The sequence below is a fragment of the Nelusetta ayraudi genome, unplaced genomic scaffold (genome assembly GCF_046127955.1).
Source record: "Nelusetta ayraudi isolate G7.1 ecotype Tasmania unplaced genomic scaffold, CSIRO-AGI_Nayr_v1 ptg000015l, whole genome shotgun sequence".
Lineage (NCBI taxonomy): Eukaryota > Metazoa > Chordata > Actinopteri > Tetraodontiformes > Monacanthidae > Nelusetta > Nelusetta ayraudi.
The window spans coordinates 3,296,619-3,317,286 of NW_027466065.1; the positions used below are offsets into that span (position 1 = coordinate 3,296,619).

At 45.3% G+C, this 20,668-nt stretch overlaps 3 protein-coding genes across 3 annotated transcripts; 2 read left to right on the forward strand and 1 right to left on the reverse strand.

The window, feature by feature from the left end:
* Positions 1-4,232: 4,232 nt before the first annotated feature.
* Positions 4,233-12,957, reverse strand: nrde2 (NRDE-2, necessary for RNA interference, domain containing). Its single transcript, XM_076023494.1, has 19 exons — positions 12,807-12,957; positions 12,455-12,557; positions 12,057-12,251; positions 11,833-11,973; positions 11,424-11,680; positions 10,952-11,175; positions 10,538-10,762; positions 10,240-10,429; positions 9,947-10,080; positions 9,017-9,137; positions 8,726-8,901; positions 8,465-8,636; positions 8,132-8,352; positions 7,157-7,640; positions 6,176-6,591; positions 5,855-5,994; positions 5,557-5,698; positions 4,787-4,858; positions 4,233-4,641 (listed from the first exon to the last, which is right to left on the reverse strand). Exons 1-19 carry the CDS (start codon positions 12,865-12,867, stop codon positions 4,519-4,521), a joined length of 3,597 nt encoding a protein of 1,198 aa, XP_075879609.1. The 5' UTR covers positions 12,868-12,957; the 3' UTR covers positions 4,233-4,518.
* An 851-nt stretch (positions 12,958-13,808) lies between these two features.
* On the forward strand, positions 13,809-16,761 carry LOC142886390 (tubulin beta-4B chain-like). The gene is made up of 7 exons (XM_076023505.1): positions 13,809-13,969; positions 14,183-14,291; positions 14,699-14,809; positions 14,957-15,201; positions 15,301-15,623; positions 15,714-16,058; positions 16,138-16,761. Exons 1-7 carry the CDS (start codon positions 13,913-13,915, stop codon positions 16,283-16,285), a joined length of 1,338 nt encoding a protein of 445 aa, XP_075879620.1. The 5' UTR covers positions 13,809-13,912; the 3' UTR covers positions 16,286-16,761.
* A 1-nt stretch (position 16,762) lies between these two features.
* On the forward strand, positions 16,763-19,390 carry LOC142886394 (tubulin beta-4B chain). The gene is made up of 7 exons (XM_076023509.1): positions 16,763-16,904; positions 17,058-17,166; positions 17,561-17,671; positions 17,835-18,079; positions 18,172-18,494; positions 18,585-18,929; positions 19,039-19,390. Exons 1-7 carry the CDS (start codon positions 16,848-16,850, stop codon positions 19,184-19,186), a joined length of 1,338 nt encoding a protein of 445 aa, XP_075879624.1. The 5' UTR covers positions 16,763-16,847; the 3' UTR covers positions 19,187-19,390.
* The last annotated feature ends 1,278 nt before the right edge of the window (positions 19,391-20,668 follow it).

The window sequence follows — 20,668 nt, forward strand, 5'->3', positions numbered from 1 at the left end:
TTTTTTTTTAAGCTAGTCTTGAGCCCCCCCCGCCCCCCGAGCTCGGCGTCATATCACATGTTACACTCGGGACACTGCGAGACGCAACTTTTTCCTCCATTTTTCTCATTCCTGCTCCCCCTGCTGGCGCCCTGCTCTGCGTCCGGCCACATTTTTCAGAACCGGCTGCTCTACTCTTGGATGCGCCAAGATGTCGTCACAGCGCGCAGCACCCGAATTTTTTTATTTTTTTATTTTTTTAAAAAATCGGGCGCAAGGCGTGGCGGCGGAAGGCGCCCACCTGGCGCGCCGCTCAGGCCGTTGAGCGGCCGCGCGCTCTTGCGCCATGGTAGCACGGACGCAATGAATGGGTGCGCTGCCGCCACCCTACGCTTGCCTCGTTCAGTGTGAATTCAGCAATTTTACTGTCCTGTTTCTGTTTCGCTGAACTTATGTTGTGAGTTGTGAACTGTAAATGACAAAACCAAACCAAAATAATAATAAAAAAAAGACCTCCATCAAACAAATAAGTGAATCCCAGGGCGTCACTTTGAAGGCCAGCTGGCTATCCTTGAACATGGCAGATATGAAAGCACGGTTGCTTTGATCCGCGTCAAATATTTGTACGCTACAAAAAGGAACTGCACTGCCGAGGAAATGCTTGCGCACGGCAAAGTGCAGTGGTGGCAGGTGAAGACATGCCCAAGTGTTTGCTCACATCATAAACAGGATTCCCTGAACAAACTTCAAGCCGCAGCCTATGCAAACAGGTTTTCCTGCCTTGAACAAAAGCCAAGTATGCTGCTTCAGTTTACTGTGGACGGCAGCCAATGGCTGGTCTGACAACTATCACCAGTCATTTGATGAGTCATTTAACGACTTTATTAACTTTGTGTAGCTTCATTCAAACTCCACAATTTACCAGGACCACGTTGAGTATGATTAAAATAATAATAATAATAATAATAATAATTGAGAAATCGGTTGAGCATTGCTGTGCTGAGACCAAGAGAGGCCTCATTCTCCCCATCAATGCAGTAAAACTAAGACTTTACGGCAGATGTGTGGCGTCAACGTTTTAAAACGTTCGTTTTTATGAGTACAACAGTGACGGCACCGGCATGGAAAAACTGTCCCTCCGGCGGAATATAATCAAGTTTTTCCGCATGTCAACCGGACACGGTGTGGGCAACACCCTCCCAACAGTTTCAAACTTACACACCATCGCATTGTGCAAGAGGCTACCACTCCCCTGGGTGGTCTCAACTGGACCGGACGAGCACATCCCCGTGAAAGCATACAGAGAGGGAATATGTTCCCGAGCAGAGCTGGAAGAATCTACACGTATCCAAGGCTCTCCCGAGACTGCTTTTACCGGCGGTGTCAACGGAGACCTGACACGGTCAACAGGTTCATTTTTGAGAAACAGTTCCAGAAATGGGCCGGTTTTTGACAGAGTCTTTGCCATGGCCAAAAAAAAAAAAAAAAAAAAAAAAAAAAAAAAGTCTTCTCATTCACTTCTTACAGTGACGCAACTGCATGCAAAAAGTCCAATTCCAATTTTCAAAGTCCGTTCAAAGCGTTCAAGCGCACAAGTACACAACCGCGGCAAAAGACAAAACAAACAAACACATATTAATAAGACAGGTGCTGCAGGTAAACGAAGTCCGACATGACGCGAAGGATGAAAACATCGCGGCGGCAATCTGACCGGCTCGTGCAGCTGTGGCAAACTGAACATACGCCGGCAGCGTCGGGAAGTTTTCGCTCGTCGACGCGCCTCGTCCACTCCGGAGCTGACAGCCAGCGGTAGGCGGCGGCTCCGCGGCTCCGCGGCTCCGCTCGCGCTCTCTCCACCCCGGGCTTCAGAGTGATTCCACGCAACCGCCGTCAACGCGCGAACTTCACTTTGCAGGACCTCGGACTGTTTAGGCTCCCGTCTTAAGTCGCACTCTTTATCAGGTTTGAATACTTGCCATGTCTGTTGGTGATGGTGAGCCCCGGTCCGGTGACGCTTGCGCGGGTGATGAGATGGACGGCTGTCTGCCACTGACTGAGGCTGGCTTGGAGGATGGAGGCGGGCGGACGCCGGGCGGGCGGGCGAGACGGATGACTGCTTGCGCGGAATGGCGTATTCCTCCGCAGCGGCGACTCCACGCGCACCGTTGAGTAGTACACGCTGCCTAGTTAAGTTAGGGCTGCTGCTAGTCCGTGAGCTGAGGATATGCCCGGCGGAACTGAATGTAAAATTAAATGTCATTTCAAAGAATAACCGTAAAGGCCTGGTTGACGTCCAGTATTTTTTATTTTATTTTTTTAATGTAAAGACTTGTTGGGCACTCGCGTCTATACACAACTCTCCGAATATCTCATTAACACTAGTTAGTGCTGCATGTTATTAATTATTCAAATCTTTCCCTCCACGTGTATTATTAAGTGACGAGCACAACATTTTAGATCGATGTTGGGTCCATTTCAAGAGAGAAACTTGTGGACTAGCCGGTGTTAAACAGATGTTTATACGGGCGGAAGGATACGCTCCAAACTTTTCGGCCGTCAGTAATAGGTAAGTTCCAGTGTCGAGTTTTTGATAGACTGACTATGATTGGCCAGGGCGCACCCGCATGCGCCGCGGCCCGTACGGAGGCCTGTGATTGGTCAGAGTAGACCTGCAATGCGTCAAGCAACGGCGCAACGACTGTGGAATGAGGGATGTGACGGCTCAGCGACGCTGTAGTACTGCCCTGAAGTTGGGCGTACTACCCAGGAAGCAGGGAGGGTGGGAGCATGGGGGAACAACAGGTGTGTGGCAGTGTAGTGATGGGAATCCTGGCTGACCGATTCATGAGCCAGGTCTTAAGGCGAACTCAAACGTGCCAGCTCCGTTTGTAATAATAATAATAATAATAATAATAATAATAATAATAATATTTTTTTTTAATTCAAAGTCCCAGAATAAAACACCACGTAGCCTACTATTGCCTAAGTCAATTTTTCAATTTTTGGACATGTTGAGATTTTGCAGCCTACAACTATGTCTCGGGCTGTTTAAAGTATTTCTCCTTTTTTGCCACCGAAACAACGACGTTCTATAGCAGGAGTCACCAACTTTTTTTTGGAGCAGAGACCCACAGGGGTCCTATATGAAGGGCTATCAAATAAACTCTCTCACACAGATCAGTATCATTCTTAATCTTATTAATCATAATTAATGATACGGATCGATGTGAAGACATGTTATTACACTGAGTTCCCAATAATTATCAACAATGACAAATTTAGATGCAGTCCAACAAGTTCTGCTATTTATTTTTTATTTTTTTTTAACAGGCCTGTGGGCTACTCATGTGGTCCTTGGGAGCTACCTGGTGCCCACGGGCACTGAGTTGGTGACCCCTGTTCTATAGTATGTTGGTTGTTTTTGTTTTTCAGACATGCTGAAATTGCTTTCGCCTGCAATTCACACAACCGTCACTGAAAACAGGAAGTGCGCAATTTGCTTACACATACGATAATTTAGAACTATTTCAGTACATATTTCACACACTACACATGCTGCAAAACGCAGCAATTTTGACACACAAGTCCAGGCATGGTAAAACATTTCACAAACACGAGGAATGAACCCAATATAGGTTCCACAGCCCCATCTACAGTAACAAAAGTAGCCACCCAGATCCACCATTTTCCTGCAATGCAAAGATAAATCATTCATTTCCATCGAGACCTCAGACCCATGGTCACACGGTAGAAAGGTTATTGAAGGGTTTCATGATGACACCAACGGCAGGCTTCAGAAGAGGTTTGCAGGCGTCGCATGCATTGGCGGGCCACAGCAGGCTCAGTCCCTTGAACGCTGCTTGTAAATAAATGCGACAGCATGTACAAACATTTTCAAAAGTAATTTCTTTTTCTTTGTAATCTTAGAAAATTGGTGTAATCTCGTTTTTAATTGGCTTCACAGATAGTTGTACTTTCTCAAATCACGCAGTGAATGCACTGACGAGCACGAACACAATGTAGATTAAAAATAAGATTTAAATTGCTGATGACAGAAGTGATAAAGTATAATGTTCTGCAGACTCTTTTCTCTCGTCTTGAAGGCGTTCAACTCCCGACTTCACCAGGTGCAGCTTGAGCAGCTAAAGAGACCGGCAGTGCTCCACAGGATGCTTGGAGGTGAGCAAACATGTACGCAACATGTTTAGTTAGGCTAATATGAATTGCCATTAAATTAAATGACATTTGTCGCTCATTACCATGTACACATTTATTATATTCTAATGCAGAAAAATATTCAAACATTTTCAGATAATCATATCTCGTTATTTGATACACATTTACAGTCACGCTCAGAAGTATACATTTCAAAGGACACAAAGGGGCAACAGATTACAGCTTTTCTCATCACAGAATCGTAAAGTAAAACAAAAGATTTCACAATTTAAATACACTTATTGTAAATGAGCATTGAGTTGTTAACTATGAAAAGAAAAAAAAGAAGAAAAAAACATCACTTTTGCATTTACAAAAGGTTGGCTACTCCAGCAGTATATCCAGTTCTTCTAAAGGCAGCCGCAGTCGGAGCTCTTTCTCCGTCATTAAATCTACAAACTCCTGCATTCGCTCGGGAAACAGCTGCACTCCATCCAGGAAGAAACCCTGTATTTAAAGCACAGATGTTTATTGCAACATTTCAATTAATAACAACAGCAACAGTAAGACAAATGGGGGAAAGGTTTGAGCAGAACAAATGTCTAATATGGGCTGTGAACCGTGACGTGGACAGAACTGTGTGTGAACTCACCTTTACCCAGGGGATATGCTGCAAGGCCTTGTAGAAGATCCCTTTGGCTTTATCCACCATGCCCTCTGAGAGCTGCAACAATGTTACATACATACAGTGTAAACGTCAAATGACAAGAACACCAACAGACTGTCAACAGTCAATATTTGTGTGTCAGATGTCGACCTGAAGAGTCAATATTTGGAAGCTGAAGGGGGGGGGGGACACACACACACGACGACACACAGAACAAAACCCAGCTAATTCCACAGGGCAATTCATTTTGTTTCTGTGGATTTCATGGGATTCACACATCACCGTAGCCTCTTCTTGCACCCATTGACACAGTTGGCCATTTGTTGCTTGGTGCCGCCGTCTCAGGAAGCAATTTTTAACCTACTTCATTCTATTCTTTCTCTTGCTCACACCTCTGTAAATACACATGTTGAATAATATGCTGTGTGTTTGAGAGTGATGATCCTAATAGCCATTGCTACATGGTTGGACGGTGAAAAAGTTGGGATCGGAAACAAATATGCACAGACCTGTGAAGGTGGTGGAGCTAAAACTAAACGCAACTAAAAACTGAGACAAGCCCTCAAAGTAAACTTGAAACTGAAAAACATTTAATGACAAAAAGTCTTTACGTGTTGGTTTTTCCCAACAAATAAACAGTCATATTGGACCTGGAGTTGAGTAAAAAGTTAAAAGCTAGAGAGAAAAAAAAAAAAACCAACAAGTTGAAACAGACGAGGGGACAAGCAGTTGTGCTTGTTCACTTGCCATCTTACCAGGAAGTGTATGTACATTCTCCAAAGCAAAGGACAGTGAGAGCCCGTTTCTGTTGATATGGTGCTTTCGAAAAGTCCACGTATGCGGTTGCTGAGGCCGTTCTCTGGCAGGACAGGCAAGGCAGCATCATGGGCGCTAGATCTATAAATGGCAGAAAAAAAAAATAGTTATGTCTTTTAAGCCATGTTTGATCGTCTAATTAAATATTGGAGAAAATAAGAACGGTGAAACTGTGGCCGTATCGAGTGACAAATGTTTATTTGATGAGTGCTGCAACGGCAGCGTCTCGACCTGCACCTCAGAGCGCCGTCCACCAGCTGCTTCCTCTGTTGTTCGGCAACAATGGCAAAGAGGCGCGGCACCACGCTGCAGCTGTCCCTGCTCACCGAGTGGAAGAAGCGGCGCGCTCGGCCAGCACTGTGATATCGGTTCTCCACCTGAAAAACACAGCAGGTCGCATGATGACGTCGCGGCAAGATAAGACAGCTTTATAAACTTCATAAAAGGTGGAAGACACATTTTGAAACAGAGTGTAGTGGCTCAGTCAAAGCCATCGGATCAAGTCTGGAATAACAGTTGAATAAACGCATGCCTCTTGGAAAAAAGACCCAGGCTCACCTGTACATATATTGTCCACAAGGGGGCGCAGTCGGGCCAGGTGGTTAAGAAAGAAGTCAACGTCTGCCTCAGTGTTGCTAGTGGAAACACGTCAACGCTGTTGTGGTATCTGATCAACGCTGCCTGCTGCACTGCTATCGCCTCGCACTCGGACGCCAGCCTGGCGACGTCTCGCTGGGGATGCGCTGCAGGCTGGTTAGCGCCGACGCCGACGCCGACGCCGACGCCACTGGCCTCCTCGTTGTGGCTTTCCTGCTTGGCGAGTGCCAGTGTGTTGCGCAGCTCTTCCGTGGCCTCCCGGGCCTGGTCGTAGACGCTGTTGGCAGCATGGATGCCCACGGTGAGGTACTGGAGCAGGGCGTAGCACCCAACCAGGCCCTTCAGCCTCAACCTCTCTCCACGCTGCTCCCCTTGACCTGGAGGCAGAGGTGATGATCAATCGATGGTGGAATTTGAAGTTTATACCATGCATAGAAAATAATCTAAAGAAAAGCGTGATTTTTTTGTTGTTGATCCAATTGATTCTGAGGTCAAAGGTACGGAAGCGCTCATTATCACGTTATAATGTGAAACTATCACATTTTACGTGATAATTATCACAAAATAATGTGAGTTTCACGTTATAACGTGAAAATTGTTACGTAAAAACATGAAACTATCACATTGTTTTGTGATAATTATCACGTAAAAACGTGACAGTTTCACATCATAACGTGAAAAGAATCACGTACAAACGTGATACTTTCAAGTTATAACGTGAAAATGATCACAAAACAATGTGATAGTTTCACGTTATAACGCGACATTGAGCCCTGTTTTTTTTCCTAGGGTGGCAGCAATGCGCCTCCGTACAAAGGGGATGAAAATGATAACAAAGCTAGTCTCTGATAATAGGCGTAGTGGTGCACAAAGTCACGCGTGATTTTGAGGCCGACTGCTCTCATTAGTTGTTTTCGCAGTCAGTTTGATGTTGAGTCCAACCTTCAGTCTTGGCCTGAGTGTTCTGGTTGAGGGCGGAGAGCCTGGCGCTCATCGCCTGCTCGTACGACCTCCTCGCTTTCAGAATGGCAACCGGAGAGATGGACTGCGAGGAGGCCGGGGAGGTTCCCTCAGCCAGGCGGGTGAGCACGGTGAGGGCTGGGGAGGTGGTGACGCCCGCTGGAGCGCCGCCTCGCACACACTGCTGCTGCTCCTCCACTTCCAGCTGGGCCCACAGGAGACAGAGCTCACACAGGGCGGAGCTCTTCAGGGTGCCGCTGCCCCCTGCCAGCGCCGTGGCCGTGGAGAAGACTTTGCGGGCCTCGTCCAGGTTGCCGAGCAGCCACTCCAGGTGGCCGAACTCCCGCCACAGCACCACCGAGGAGCGGTTGTCGGGTTCTTTGAGTAGCTGCTTGGCGACGCGCTTGCTGCTCTTGCCCTGAGAGCGGAGGCGCTTCTTGTTGCCGCAGCGCAGGCAGCGCAAGACCTGTCACATTGTCAAAAAAAAGTTAGTTGAGTTCATAATAGCGCTGTCAATTGATTTAAAAATGTAATCGCAATTAATCGCATTAGTGTCCTGAGTCAACTCGCGATTAATCACAAATTAAGTGCAATTTTTTTTTACCCTGCTCTGTATGTAATTTAACAAGATATTTATTGTGTTTCTTATACTCTTGGAAAAATTAGAGAGGACAATAATAATTCCTTTGTGGAAACATTCTATTTCTATTCTATTTTGTGTGTGTGCGTTTGTATGTTTCATCTCTCCCGCACTTTGATACTAGATCCTGTCAAATATAACGTACACAAATATGATCGCATCTGTGAAGCGCGGTTAACGCTTTATTAATGTGTTATTGACGCATTCTTAACATGTTATTAACACGTTGATGTTATTAACACTTCGACAGGTCTAATTAATAACAACAACAACAAAAAAAAATCGTAATGCTTTTTCTCGCGACGCACAGCTAATACCTTTAGTTTCTCGTACTGCATCCTGCACAGTGCCAAGGCAGCTCGGTGGCGGGCAGGAAGAACGGGCTGCAGCACCGACAGGACGTTGGCGAGGAATATCTCCCCTTGTTTTCCGAGCCCCACCCACTTCCTCACTCCTTGGAGGGTGGTGGTGAGCCCGACTGAGTTCACCCCGGTGTCAGGCAGGTCTTGGCTGCTTAGAGGACGCTGGACGTCATTACCTAGGAGGAAACCAAAGCTACGATTCATCACCTCCTATTAATTCATCGCCGCCTCAATGCCTCACTTTGATTTTTGTACATTTCTGCCTGAGGCCCTCTTTGTTTTTGTTACCCTGAGTTAGGAAAGACAGTCTCTCCAGCAGCAGGCCGGGTGCACAGGGGTCAGCACAGAGCACAGAGTCGACAGGCAGACCCAAGAATGCCAAGAAACGCAGGAGAAGGCGGATCTGGAGGTCCGGCGAGGACAGTTGGATGAGGGACGGGCCGATGTCGTCAAACAACACCTGAGCAAGATGAACAGTCAGAACATGTCTACATCCAACAACAACAAAAAAACAATCACCCATAAAAAAGACACGGAGCACATGATTACCTGTCTGTCTGGGTCATCACAGTCTTCCTCTGATTGGCCCTTGGATTTGTCAGGCCTCCAGGGCAGCCAGTGAGCTGCTTCACGGGACGACTCGACGCCCAACCAGATGGTGTTTTTCGGCAGGCTTCGGTCCTTCACCTCTTCGTCATCTTCCTCCTCATCCTCGTCCTCCTCCTCTGTAAAAATTGATAACAAATCACTTCTGTGAGTTGACAGTCTCTGTTGAACTGAGCAAACTACGGGCAAGGTTTACGACACAAATGCCAATGAAGAGACGTCACCATGTTTTACCTGCAGGGGGTTGTAGCCACCCTCCTCGCTCTTGCTGAAGCATCCAGGCTTTCCATCCTCTGGCTCCCAGCTCCCCAACCCTGGCCTCCCCAGAGTCCCAGAATGGCTCAAAGAATTCAACCTGTACACACATGTAAAAAAAAACAACTCAAGAAAAAAAACATATAAATTACAAGTGAGAGTACAAAGATCATTTTATTCAGTAAGTCAAAAAGTTGAGTTCACTACAAATGGTTCCATTGTTAACTAATCATATAATTCAGTATTGGGACTACCCACAAATCTAAAATGTACTGTTGTAGGGAAAAACATATCTTTAAAGCCAGCATCCATTTGTCCCATCTAAGTCTACACTTCAAGTTGATACACAGTGCAATGTTTAAATTGAGAAAGACAAAAGCCACGTTCAGACTGCCAGCCAAAATCCAATTTTTAGCCCATCCAGATTGAAACCGGATGGCTTTTTTTGTAGTCTGAACAGTCACAAATCACATGAAATCCCATTTTTGCAAATTGGGTTGAAACCACATTTGGGAGGTAGTTCTCAAATCGCATTTGGACAGATGCGTCTCAGTGTGAACAGCTCCAAACACACAGATCAATTTTGACTGTCCGTGACGTCACTCTACGCATGTTTGTGGGTATGCATCGCAACAAGTGCCGCTCCGACGTCGTTGCTACAGCAACCTGTCAGATGGGTCAATAATGTGGCCCAGTCAGAACAGAGCCAGATCCCATTTGGACACTTGCTAAAAAAAAACAGTGTGGACAGTCTAAACCCTAAAAATTTGGAATTTGAGAAGGAATCGTATTTGAATCGGATCCGCCTGCAGTCTGAACGCAGCCAAAGTGTTGGACTAAATTCCTGTGTTGTGCCTCATTGTGTGTGTGTGTGTGTGTGTGTGTGTGTGTGTGTGTGTGTGTGTTCACCTGCTGTCTGGTGGACAGCTTCCGCACACTGTCAGGTTTGAAGAATGTGAAGTCAATCATGGCCTGGAACAAAGACACGGCCTTCTCAGAGTGACCACTCTGCCGCAGGAAATGAGATTGGAGGGTGAAAATATCTGAAACAGTCAATAAACAGAACAGAAAACAAAGCAGAGTAAGCTAAAGTGACCGAAGCCGCCCGTCAAAACTGGCTAATTTAATCACTGGCATCACCATCATCAGTACGGTGACAGTGGAATAAGCAGATGAGTGAAAGATGAACAAGATTTTGTTACCCAACATGTCCTCCTCGGTTCCTGGCCGAGCTGGATGGGAAACCATGCTACCGTCACGCACCGCACTGAGCGTGCTCAGACACTTCCCATAAGCAGTGTTCACCTTGGTCACAGTGAAGTTGCTGAAGTAGCTCTGAGTGAAGAGCAAATACTCCCTCCACAGGGGGGCACTGTTTGGGTGGAGGAACACCTTCAATGAAATAAAAGAAAGAGGACATTAGAAAGATCTCTCCTGTTGAGACTCTATTAGTTTAGCACAAAATCTTGATGGTTTCTTAACCCCAAGCTGAGCACTGACCAGTTTCTTCCACTCTTTGGCCAGAAGTGAGGGCTCCCAGAGTTCCTGGCAGATCCTGAGTCTCTCCAGCTGCAGGGTTATTGAGCAGGGGTTGGTGGCGACTGCGCGCTCCGCAATGCTCAGCTTCTTCTCCAGGAGTGCTCGGTGGGAGCACCTGCGGCGCTCGGCTGAATCGCTGCCGTGCGGCTCCTCCTCTGCTCCGAACACCGCTGCACTGAGCTCATCCTTCAGAGGGAGGGCACACAGTGACCATGACTTTTAGGGGAAGCTTTTATTGTTGAATGTCAAACTTGATTTAAAATCTTAAGCAAACTCAAAAACAAACATTTATAATAAAGATTTACAATTAAATAGGTTGTCCACTTGCTGGTTTGTTGCTTTGACAACAACAACAAAAAAATCACTCTTTCCTACCTGGTACTTAATATATTGCATCCAAAGCTTCGTGTCTGATGGTTGCTCCCTGAGCTGCCTGTTGAATTCCTCAGTCCTACCAGTCACCAGTGCCACAGACTGTCCTACATGCGCTTCCTGCTTCTCTTGATCCGTCTGCTGCTGTCCCTTCCCTTGCCGCCAGAGGGCGGTGGAGGCGTCATACACACCAAGAGGATTAACCCATGATGTTTTCAGTTTGTCACCTGAAAAGACAAGTTATACGACATTATTCAAGGATAATATTAAATAAAACTGTTAATTGTTTAGAAACTACTGTAAACCTTAAAAACTTACAACTTTTAATTTGACAAAAACAACAGATAAAGTAACTGATTCCATGTTGTTTATAAAACTGAGGGGTTATGGCCCATTTAACACAGTATTGAAACACTAAGACCAGTTGATGTATCCCTTGTGTGTGTGTGTGTGTGTGTAAAATATCTTTGCCTACCGGTTTCTTTATCTTTACTCTCTTCGTCATCACCAAGTGGAAGGAAGACGGTTGTGCCCGTGGCATCACTTGACTCCGGGATCACTGGTAATGCAGGAACGGGGGGCTGGGATGACAGCAGCTGCCGGCTGACCGTCGAGAAGTATCTGTCAGCTCCTTTTTTGTTTGCACCTTTCGACTTCTTGCTGGAGGCCTCCCAGGTGACCAGCTGCCTGCCAGGCTCCAAACCCAGTGAGGAGCTGCCCTTCCTTTTATACCTGAAACACAACGTTTTCAGAGTCTTTTAAAAGTCTCTCTCCCATACAACAAAGGCCACTTTTGTAAATCTTGCCAAAAAAAAAAGGCTTTCATGATGATAATAACTTTATTGACACATCAAAAAAGGATAAGAGCACAGAGAATTTGCTACCTGGCCACATCTCCTCTGTAGAGGGACTTATACGTCCAGTTAGCCGAATCTGCTTTGCGGTCAACACAGAACGGCTGCTTTGTGGGTGACTGGAGGTCATCTAACCAAGAGAAGTGAGTAGCTACAGCTGGAGCTCGTTGCCTGAAGAGGTATAAAGAGAATCATTTACCATATGACCCGAAGAAAACAAACACATAAATCAAGAGTATGTGCATCTTTTTTACTTCTCTGCCGCTTCTTTCTCTCTGAGGTCGCTGGGGTAAACTGTATCAGAGTCAGACCCACTGGAGCCTGAGTGTCTCCCACTCTTCTTTTTGTTTTTCTTCCTCTTTTTCTTTTTCTCAGTCTTTCTCTTCTTCTTTTTGGCTGGAACACTGTCATCTTCCTCTGCGTCTGAGCAGCTGTCAAGCCGGTCTGTGCTGAAAAGTAAAAGTACACGTTGCTGAGTGCTGCAAGAGGAAACATTAGCACAATCGCCTCAGGAAGAGGTAAAAATCTCTCCATGTAACAATAGATTGTTTAATACGTCGGAATAACTACTCAAGACTTAGAAAAATATGTTGGCAATTCTACCAATAAGTCGCCACTACCGAATTCTCAAAATTATTAGTAGAACTTGTACCTCAATCCTTGTGTACTCGGCCTCTCTTGGTCTTCCAAATACTGGTTGTGAAGAAACAGGGCATCTTTGCTCTGAAAACTCTTGTTATTCAGCCAGTCTAAATCTAAAATGAGATGCACGAGGGGAAAGGTTAGAATGTCAAAGATGTGTAAATCACAGCTTTCAAATGTTCCGCTAGAATCCTAGTCAATAAGTGTCAATGCTCTGCCTTTCGCATAAACGCGAACACTACGTGGGAAAGGCTGATATTCGTTGAGAAGACTACAACTACAAAACATTTTAACATGCTGACAGTTTATCACTGTGGTAAACATTCGGCACCAGAATGAGAGGTATGGAAATGAGTGGCCACCTTTAGATGAATCTCGAACTTTGTTAGTCTCTACTTCGGCAAACGCTGGAAACAGCGCCATGTTCAATTCGCATATAAACAGTCGCCGGGTTATGACGTCACATCGCAGTTTCCGGTAAGCTGCAAAATAATAACGAGAAGCAAAAGACGCAGACGTGTCAGATTTAATACGGTCCTGATATTTAGGAGCTATTGGTTCAACTATACTGTAACATTGCGAATTCTATAAGAGAAATTGCAAATGGAAACGTTAAAAAGTTATCAGTACAACACAATATAACAAATAAATATTTTAACTCTCTCCGGTGTTGATTTCCCTCCTTTACACCGTAGCCATCTCGGCGTTTCCTTTTACAGTCTTTTTTTCCTCTTTAAAAAAAATTCAGGTCGCTCCTTTTACCTTTGGTTGGAGTCTGAGCAAGTTCAGTAAACTAGGCCACTGATAAAGCCTAACGAGTTAAACTAGTTTTCATACTTGTGGGTTAGATCATGTTTGTCTCTCAACTACAGGTTCTATTTCTACACGAACACAAAGAACACAAATCTATTCATCAGTCAAGAATAAGTAAGTAGTTTGTCCGTTTCATTTTCATGATGTCCAATAATATTTTTAAAATCCAAAGCAATTAATTCTTGAGATCAGTTGTCATGATCGAATAATAACCTTCCCTATGTTTTAACACTCGCCAAGCTTTACCACTCGTCGTCAAGTTTCTCTTAATTCAAACTATGTTCTGCAGTGCAGATAGAGAGACCTTCGATCTGGGGCGAGTTTAAAATCGTCCTTCTGTTTTGAATTCGGGTTGGGTAACCGGGGGAACTGCGCCCCCCGAGGTGCTATCCAATGAAATCACTAGGCCCGGCTTTGACGGCCAATGAAATGCCTTCAACGTTCAGACTGACATCCCGTTGAACCAATCGCGCTGAGCGGTCAACTGTCAGAGCAGTCGTTTCTGTTTTCCCGGGCACTCTTCCCACCATTCAGTTGAGTTGCCAAACCGCCTATAAAAGCTAGAGAAGACGAAGGGCAGTCCATCCGTTGAAGCAGCACAGGGCCTACGCACAACCTATTCGTCACCGCCAAGAACCTTTTCGCTTCGATCAAAATGAGGGAAATCGTGCATTTACAGGCCGGCCAGTGCGGCAACCAAATTGGAGCCAAGGTGAGGACACGTTTTTGACATAGACGAGTGAACAGTATTAAAGTTTGGAAAAGTTTCTTCGAGATTGGGCGGGCAAATGGATTAGCTTGTGCTGTAATTCGGCTAATGATAGCCATGGTGCGCAGTGGGTTCAGTTCAGCCGCCTGGATGACTCATACGTTTTCGTCGGAAAACGGAAAATTCATTTTTTCCTCCCCCACTTTCTCCTTGTAGTTTTGGGAAGTGATCAGTGACGAACACGGAATCGACCCAACCGGATCATATGGGGGCGATAGCGACCTTCAGCTGGACAGAATCAACGTATACTATAACGAGGCATCAGGTAAAGTGCTCCGGTTTCCCTGCGACTGATTATCCGGTTTCAGAGGCGGCCATTGTAATTCAATGCCGCCCTGTAGGCCCGTTGTTACCGCCGCAGCCACCGCCTTAGCAGGATTTTCTGTACCAGGAAACGCGCAGGAACAAACGTGATACGCTTTGTTCTGTGTTTTTGGTTACCGAGGGCCGTTTCCACGACACACGAACGTAACTAAAACAACAAAAAAAACGTTTCTGGGGACCGCTTGTCGAATTCATCATGGAATTTGCTAGCATTGTGAAAGCACGATACGCAGACATACGCAGATTTTTTTTTTTTTTTTTTTTTTTTTTTTTTTTTTTCAATAAATAAGAATAAAAAATACTTGTATATGCGACTTACTCCACAACCTTGACAACTCTTTATCCCAGGTGGCAAGTATGTCCCTCGTGCAGTCTTGGTGGACTTGGAGCCAGGCACAATGGACTCCGTCAGGTCTGGTCCTTATGGACAAATTTTCAGACCAGACAACTTTGTCTTCGGTAAGATTTTAATTTTAATTAATTTATTTTTATTTAAAGATTTTTGTGCACTAACATTTTATGCCCATGCAGTTAATTGCGGCTTATGACAGCAAGTTGGTGATTTGTGGGTCAACTCAGAATGCAAATAATCTCTGTGTAATGCAGGCCAGAGTGGCGCAGGGAACAACTGGGCTAAAGGCCACTACACTGAGGGGGCTGAGCTGGTGGACTCAGTCCTGGATGTGGTGAGGAAAGAGGCTGAGAGCTGCGACTGCCTCCAGGGCTTCCAGCTCACACATTCCCTAGGAGGGGGCACTGGCTCAGGGATGGGCACACTGCTCATCAGCAAAATCCGAGAGGAGTACCCAGACCGCATCATGAACACTTTCAGTGTGGTGCCTTCACCAAAGGTAGAAACCTTTTATTATTTTTTTCTGCTGCACTTTAAATAATTACACTTCACTAACTTCTCATTGCTAATCTCTATTTTTTGTGAATGTGTCCTTCAGGTGTCAGACACAGTTGTGGAACCCTACAATGCCACCCTCTCCGTTCACCAGCTCGTGGAGAACACTGACGAGACCTACTGCATCGACAATGAGGCCTTGTATGACATCTGCTTCCGTACTCTGAAGCTCACCACGCCCACCTACGGTGACCTCAACCACCTGGTCTCGGCCACCATGAGCGGAGTGACCACCTGTCTGAGGTTCCCTGGTCAGCTCAATGCCGATTTGAGGAAGCTGGCCGTCAACATGGTTCCCTTCCCTCGACTGCACTTCTTCATGCCAGGCTTTGCCCCATTGACCAGTCGTGGCAGCCAACAGTACAGGTACAAAGGCTGGAATGGCCTTTTCAGAAACCATACAGGAGGTTGAAGTTGTTTGAATACTGACCCAGTCATCATTTTATCTCATAACAGGGCACTGACAGTTCCAGAGTTGACACAGCAGATGTTTGACTCCAAAAACATGATGGCCGCTTGCGACCCCCGCCATGGCCGCTACCTGACGGTGGCCGCCATCTTCAGAGGCCGCATGTCCATGAAGGAGGTGGACGAGCAGATGCTGAATGTTCAGAACAAAAACAGCAGCTACTTTGTGGAATGGATCCCCAACAATGTCAAGACAGCTGTCTGCGACATCCCTCCCCGTGGCCTGAAGATGTCAGCCACCTTCATTGGCAACAGCACAGCCATCCAGGAGCTGTTCAAGCGCATCTCTGAGCAGTTCACTGCCATGTTCCGCCGCAAGGCCTTCCTTCACTGGTGAGTATGACTAAGTGGCAACATCAAACTGGAGAGAACTTATCTCGGTGCAGCTGTGTAAGCATTTTTAATTTTTCAGGTACACTGGTGAGGGCATGGATGAGATGGAGTTCACAGAGGCTGAGAGCAACATGAATGACCTGGTGTCTGAGTACCAACAGTATCAGGACGCCACGGCTGAGGATGAGGGCGAATTTGAGGAAGAGGGTGAAGAAGACCTGGCCTAGATGTTTCAGACTCCATTTTTACCACGCAACAGTCATTGCTGGAATATAAAACTTGTTTGTTCTTCTCCTCTTTCCTGTTGAATGTTCTGTTGTTACCAATCTGTTGTTCGTTCATTATACTTGTTAAACTGTCTGTCCTACATCACAAATGTCAAAATTTTAAAAGATAAGATGTTGGTGGTATGTCTACCATTTAAATAAACAAGTTAAAAAAATGTTTCATAAATTTTTTTTGAAGATTGTCTTGACATGGCCGACAGGTTTGAAACATTGAACAAGGCAACAATGTAGTCTAAAGGTCTGAAGATGATCTACTTTAAAGTAAGAATTTTGAATTTAATCTCCTATTGAGAATTTTATTTTAGAAAAGGAAAATGGCAATTTCAATAAAGACAGGATTCTGAGATTAAGCATACAAACCAGCCTTAACAGTGACAACATTCATTAAGCAATAAACTGGATCACATGGTAACGTCTCAAGGTCTCCCAGTCTCAAACCTGCTTGTACCATACGCTTTAACTGTGTCCCTACATTCACCTATTTGGAATTAATTTGACAACCATGAGGGAGATTGTACATCTGCAGTCTGGCCAATGTGGCAACCAAATTGGAGCAAAGGTAAGAATATCTTATAAACTGTTAAGTTAACTTTACCTCTGGAACACTGAGTTTTGGACTTGTACAGACAACCTGACATTGTGGCAACGGTCATGGTATATTTTTGAGGCATAATACTGAGTAGGCAATTTGGATGTTTTCCTTCATTTACAGTTTTGGGAGGTGATTAGTGATGAACATGGCATCGACCCAACAGGGACCTATCACGGGGACAGCGACCTGCAGCTGGAACGCATTAACGTGTACTATAATGAGGCAACAGGTAAAATTCACTGTGCTCATCGACCTGAACTACCATCTATGTGATGTCTAAAAAAAAAAAAATGAACTTATGCGTGAGTCACAATGCAGTTGGTACTACCACTCTGAATATATCTATACCTTCTCTCACCTGGATTAGTTCTACACTGCTTTTTGAGCATTAATCATATAGTATTTTACTGTTATATTTTCAGTCTTTAATACTTATTATTATTTTGTCACACTTTTACTGTTATTTGCTGCCATTCAGAGCAGCTAAACTGACTTCCACAGTTTTGATGTTGGTTGACGATGACAGTAAGGGATTCTGTTCTATTCAGTAGATAATTCCTGTGCCACGAAAAACAGTGTTAACACGATTAAACATCTTACCTCTTCCACGTCTTGTTTTCTAGGTGGCAAGTATGTCCCTCGTGCAGTCTTGGTGGACTTGGAGCCAGGCACAATGGACTCTGTCAGGTCTGGTCCCTATGGACAAATCTTCAGACCAGACAATTTTGTGTTTGGTAAGCGAACAGTAACATTCTGTTAATATAGTAAGACTAAAGGTACACAAAGATTCTGCACAATTTCAATTGGATGTCCAGTGTGTTGTAGGAATTTGCCATAACTGACCAGAAATCCATCCATGTGAAGCTATTTTTTCCTCCCTTTTCATATGAAACACAGGCCAGAGTGGAGCAGGGAACAACTGGGCTAAAGGCCACTACACTGAGGGGGCTGAGCTGGTGGACTCAGTCCTGGATGTGGTGAGGAAAGAGGCTGAGAGCTGCGACTGCCTCCAGGGCTTCCAGCTCACACATTCCCTGGGAGGGGGCACTGGCTCAGGGATGGGCACACTGCTCATCAGCAAAATCCGAGAGGAGTACCCAGACCGCATCATGAACACTTTCAGTGTGGTGCCTTCACCAAAGGTACACATTTTACAAGCAGAAGTTTAAAATCCATCTGTTCCTGCCAATACTTAGCAGTACTTCTTTACTGATCCTTTTTTGTCTTCCTTCAGGTGTCAGACACAGTTGTGGAACCCTACAATGCCACCCTCTCCGTCCACCAGCTCGTGGAGAACACTGACGAGACCTTCTGCATCGACAATGAGGCCTTGTATGACATCTGCTTCCGTACTCTGAAGCTCACCACGCCCACCTACGGTGACCTCAACCACCTGGTCTCAGCCACCATGAGCGGAGTGACCACCTGTCTGAGGTTCCCTGGTCAGCTCAATGCTGATTTGAGGAAGCTGGCCGTCAACATGGTTCCCTTCCCTCGACTGCACTTCTTCATGCCAGGCTTTGCCCCATTGACCAGTCGTGGCAGCCAACAGTACAGGTACAAAGGCTGGAATGGGCTTTTCAGAAACCATACAGGAGGTTGAAGTTGTTTGAATGCTGACTCAGTCATCATTTTATCTCATAACAGGGCACTGACAGTTCCAGAGTTGACACAGCAGATGTTTGACGCCAAAAACATGATGGCCGCTTGCGACCCCCGCCATGGCCGCTACCTGACGGTGGCCGCCCTATTCAGAGGCCGCATGTCCATGAAGGAGGTGGACGAGCAGATGCTGAATGTTCAGAACAAAAACAGCAGCTACTTTGTGGAATGGATCCCCAACAATGTCAAGACGGCTGTCTGCGACATCCCTCCCCGTGGCCTGAAGATGTCAGCCACCTTCATTGGCAACAGCACAGCCATCCAGGAGCTGTTCAAGCGCATCTCTGAGCAGTTCACTGCCATGTTCCGCCGCAAGGCCTTCCTTCACTGGTGAGTGCAAATGAGTGATATAGTTAATGTAGTAAGAAAATCCCTGAGTCTCGGCTGGCAATATGTATCATAAATATCTGAAGAAACTTATAGAATCTAATTGTTTCAGGTACACTGGTGAGGGCATGGATGAGATGGAGTTCACAGAGGCTGAGAGCAACATGAATGACTTAGTTTCAGAGTACCAACAGTATCAGGACGCCACAGCTGAGGAGGAGGGAGAATTTGGAGAAGAAGGTGAAGAGGACATGGCTTAGGCACAATTTCCCCACTTTTTCTTACTAAGCAGTAGCTAGTGTTGGGCTTTAAGGTTCACTTTTCTCCACTTCCCACATTTCCACATCGATAGATGCCATCAAATGGCTAAAAGCAGTGGTATTATGCATCATGATTTTATCAGGCCTTGTGTGATCTTAACTTTATTTCAAGCTGAAAATAAAAATAACAAAGTTTTCTGCCAACATAGTCTCTCAATTACTGTTGTGACAATATAGTGATTGAATATAATTGATGAATGTCATGTTCTGCACTCTCGAGTCACAATTACACTAGATTGTTTGTCAAATTCCAGGGTAAAAGGTTTCCCCGCTTGTAAAGGGCGGCATTATACTTTCATGTGAACATTGCGACGGCATCTTAGGAATTCAAGTAACATTAAGAAAGTGAATGAAATGAGCAATGTTTCTTAATCTTCTCCTCCAACCGCAGCCAGCACCCAAAACACATAACCCTCACCTCAGCCTGAGCAGAACCCTATTTCATCTCTCCCAAATATCAACTTCATTCCATGACATCCAACCTAAAAGTTGTCTTCCATGGACCCTTGAATGCTGACGTGGACCTGAATATGAGGCTACATTTATGATGACCACGTTCTAGTTCCTAGTTTGAAAAGAAAGATGGACACCGAGAGTAACTGGTGGTGAAAGTGACGGCTGATACGTTTCAATACCATATAACCCTAAACATAATATCACATCTTGTACACAGACAGAATTTGCACAATACTGTTTTGTCTGACACCAAATATAGCAAAGCAACAAATAACAGCCACATAATGTACTGCTTTTTCACAGAGTTGGAAAGTGAAGCATCCCGTGTTTTTTTTTGCAGTCACCTACCTCAAGTTTATAAGCTGGAATTTCAATTACCGGAGGTAGTTCTGTGGCCGTAGTTCACATGGAATTCAGAAAATTTGACTCACAAGCACCAATGGAATGCAATGCGTGACAAAAGCCGGTTAAACCTTGTTGCTTTAAAGTTGTTGGTTCTATTTTTTTTTCAAAGGAAGGTCCCTAATCTCAGAAAAAAAGAAAGGCAATCAGTTGGAATTTAGAACTTCAGAGATCATATAAAATGAGACACAAACCTAAATAAATCTGGAGCGGTCGCTCATCGGCAAATAAAAGGACAAAAGGGAGAATTGAAAATGGATGGGTGGACTGAATAGGACTGCGCATGTGACAATCTGGTCGGACAAAGCAAGTAGCTTTGGAAAGAAGAAAGGAACTCAAAAGAAGAATGGAACGTGACAGGGGATGTAATGTCACTCTCTGGATGCCAGCGACTACTAATGTTTAGGACTGAGGATGGTGGATGAAGGGCTTAATGGATGGTCTGTCCACCCTGTTAGGCGAGGACAACAGTGCCCCCCCCAAAAATATGAAAGGGTTCTGGACTGTGTACAGTGATGAACTGACGACTTGTCCAGGGTGTAACCTGCCTTTGCCCCATGACTG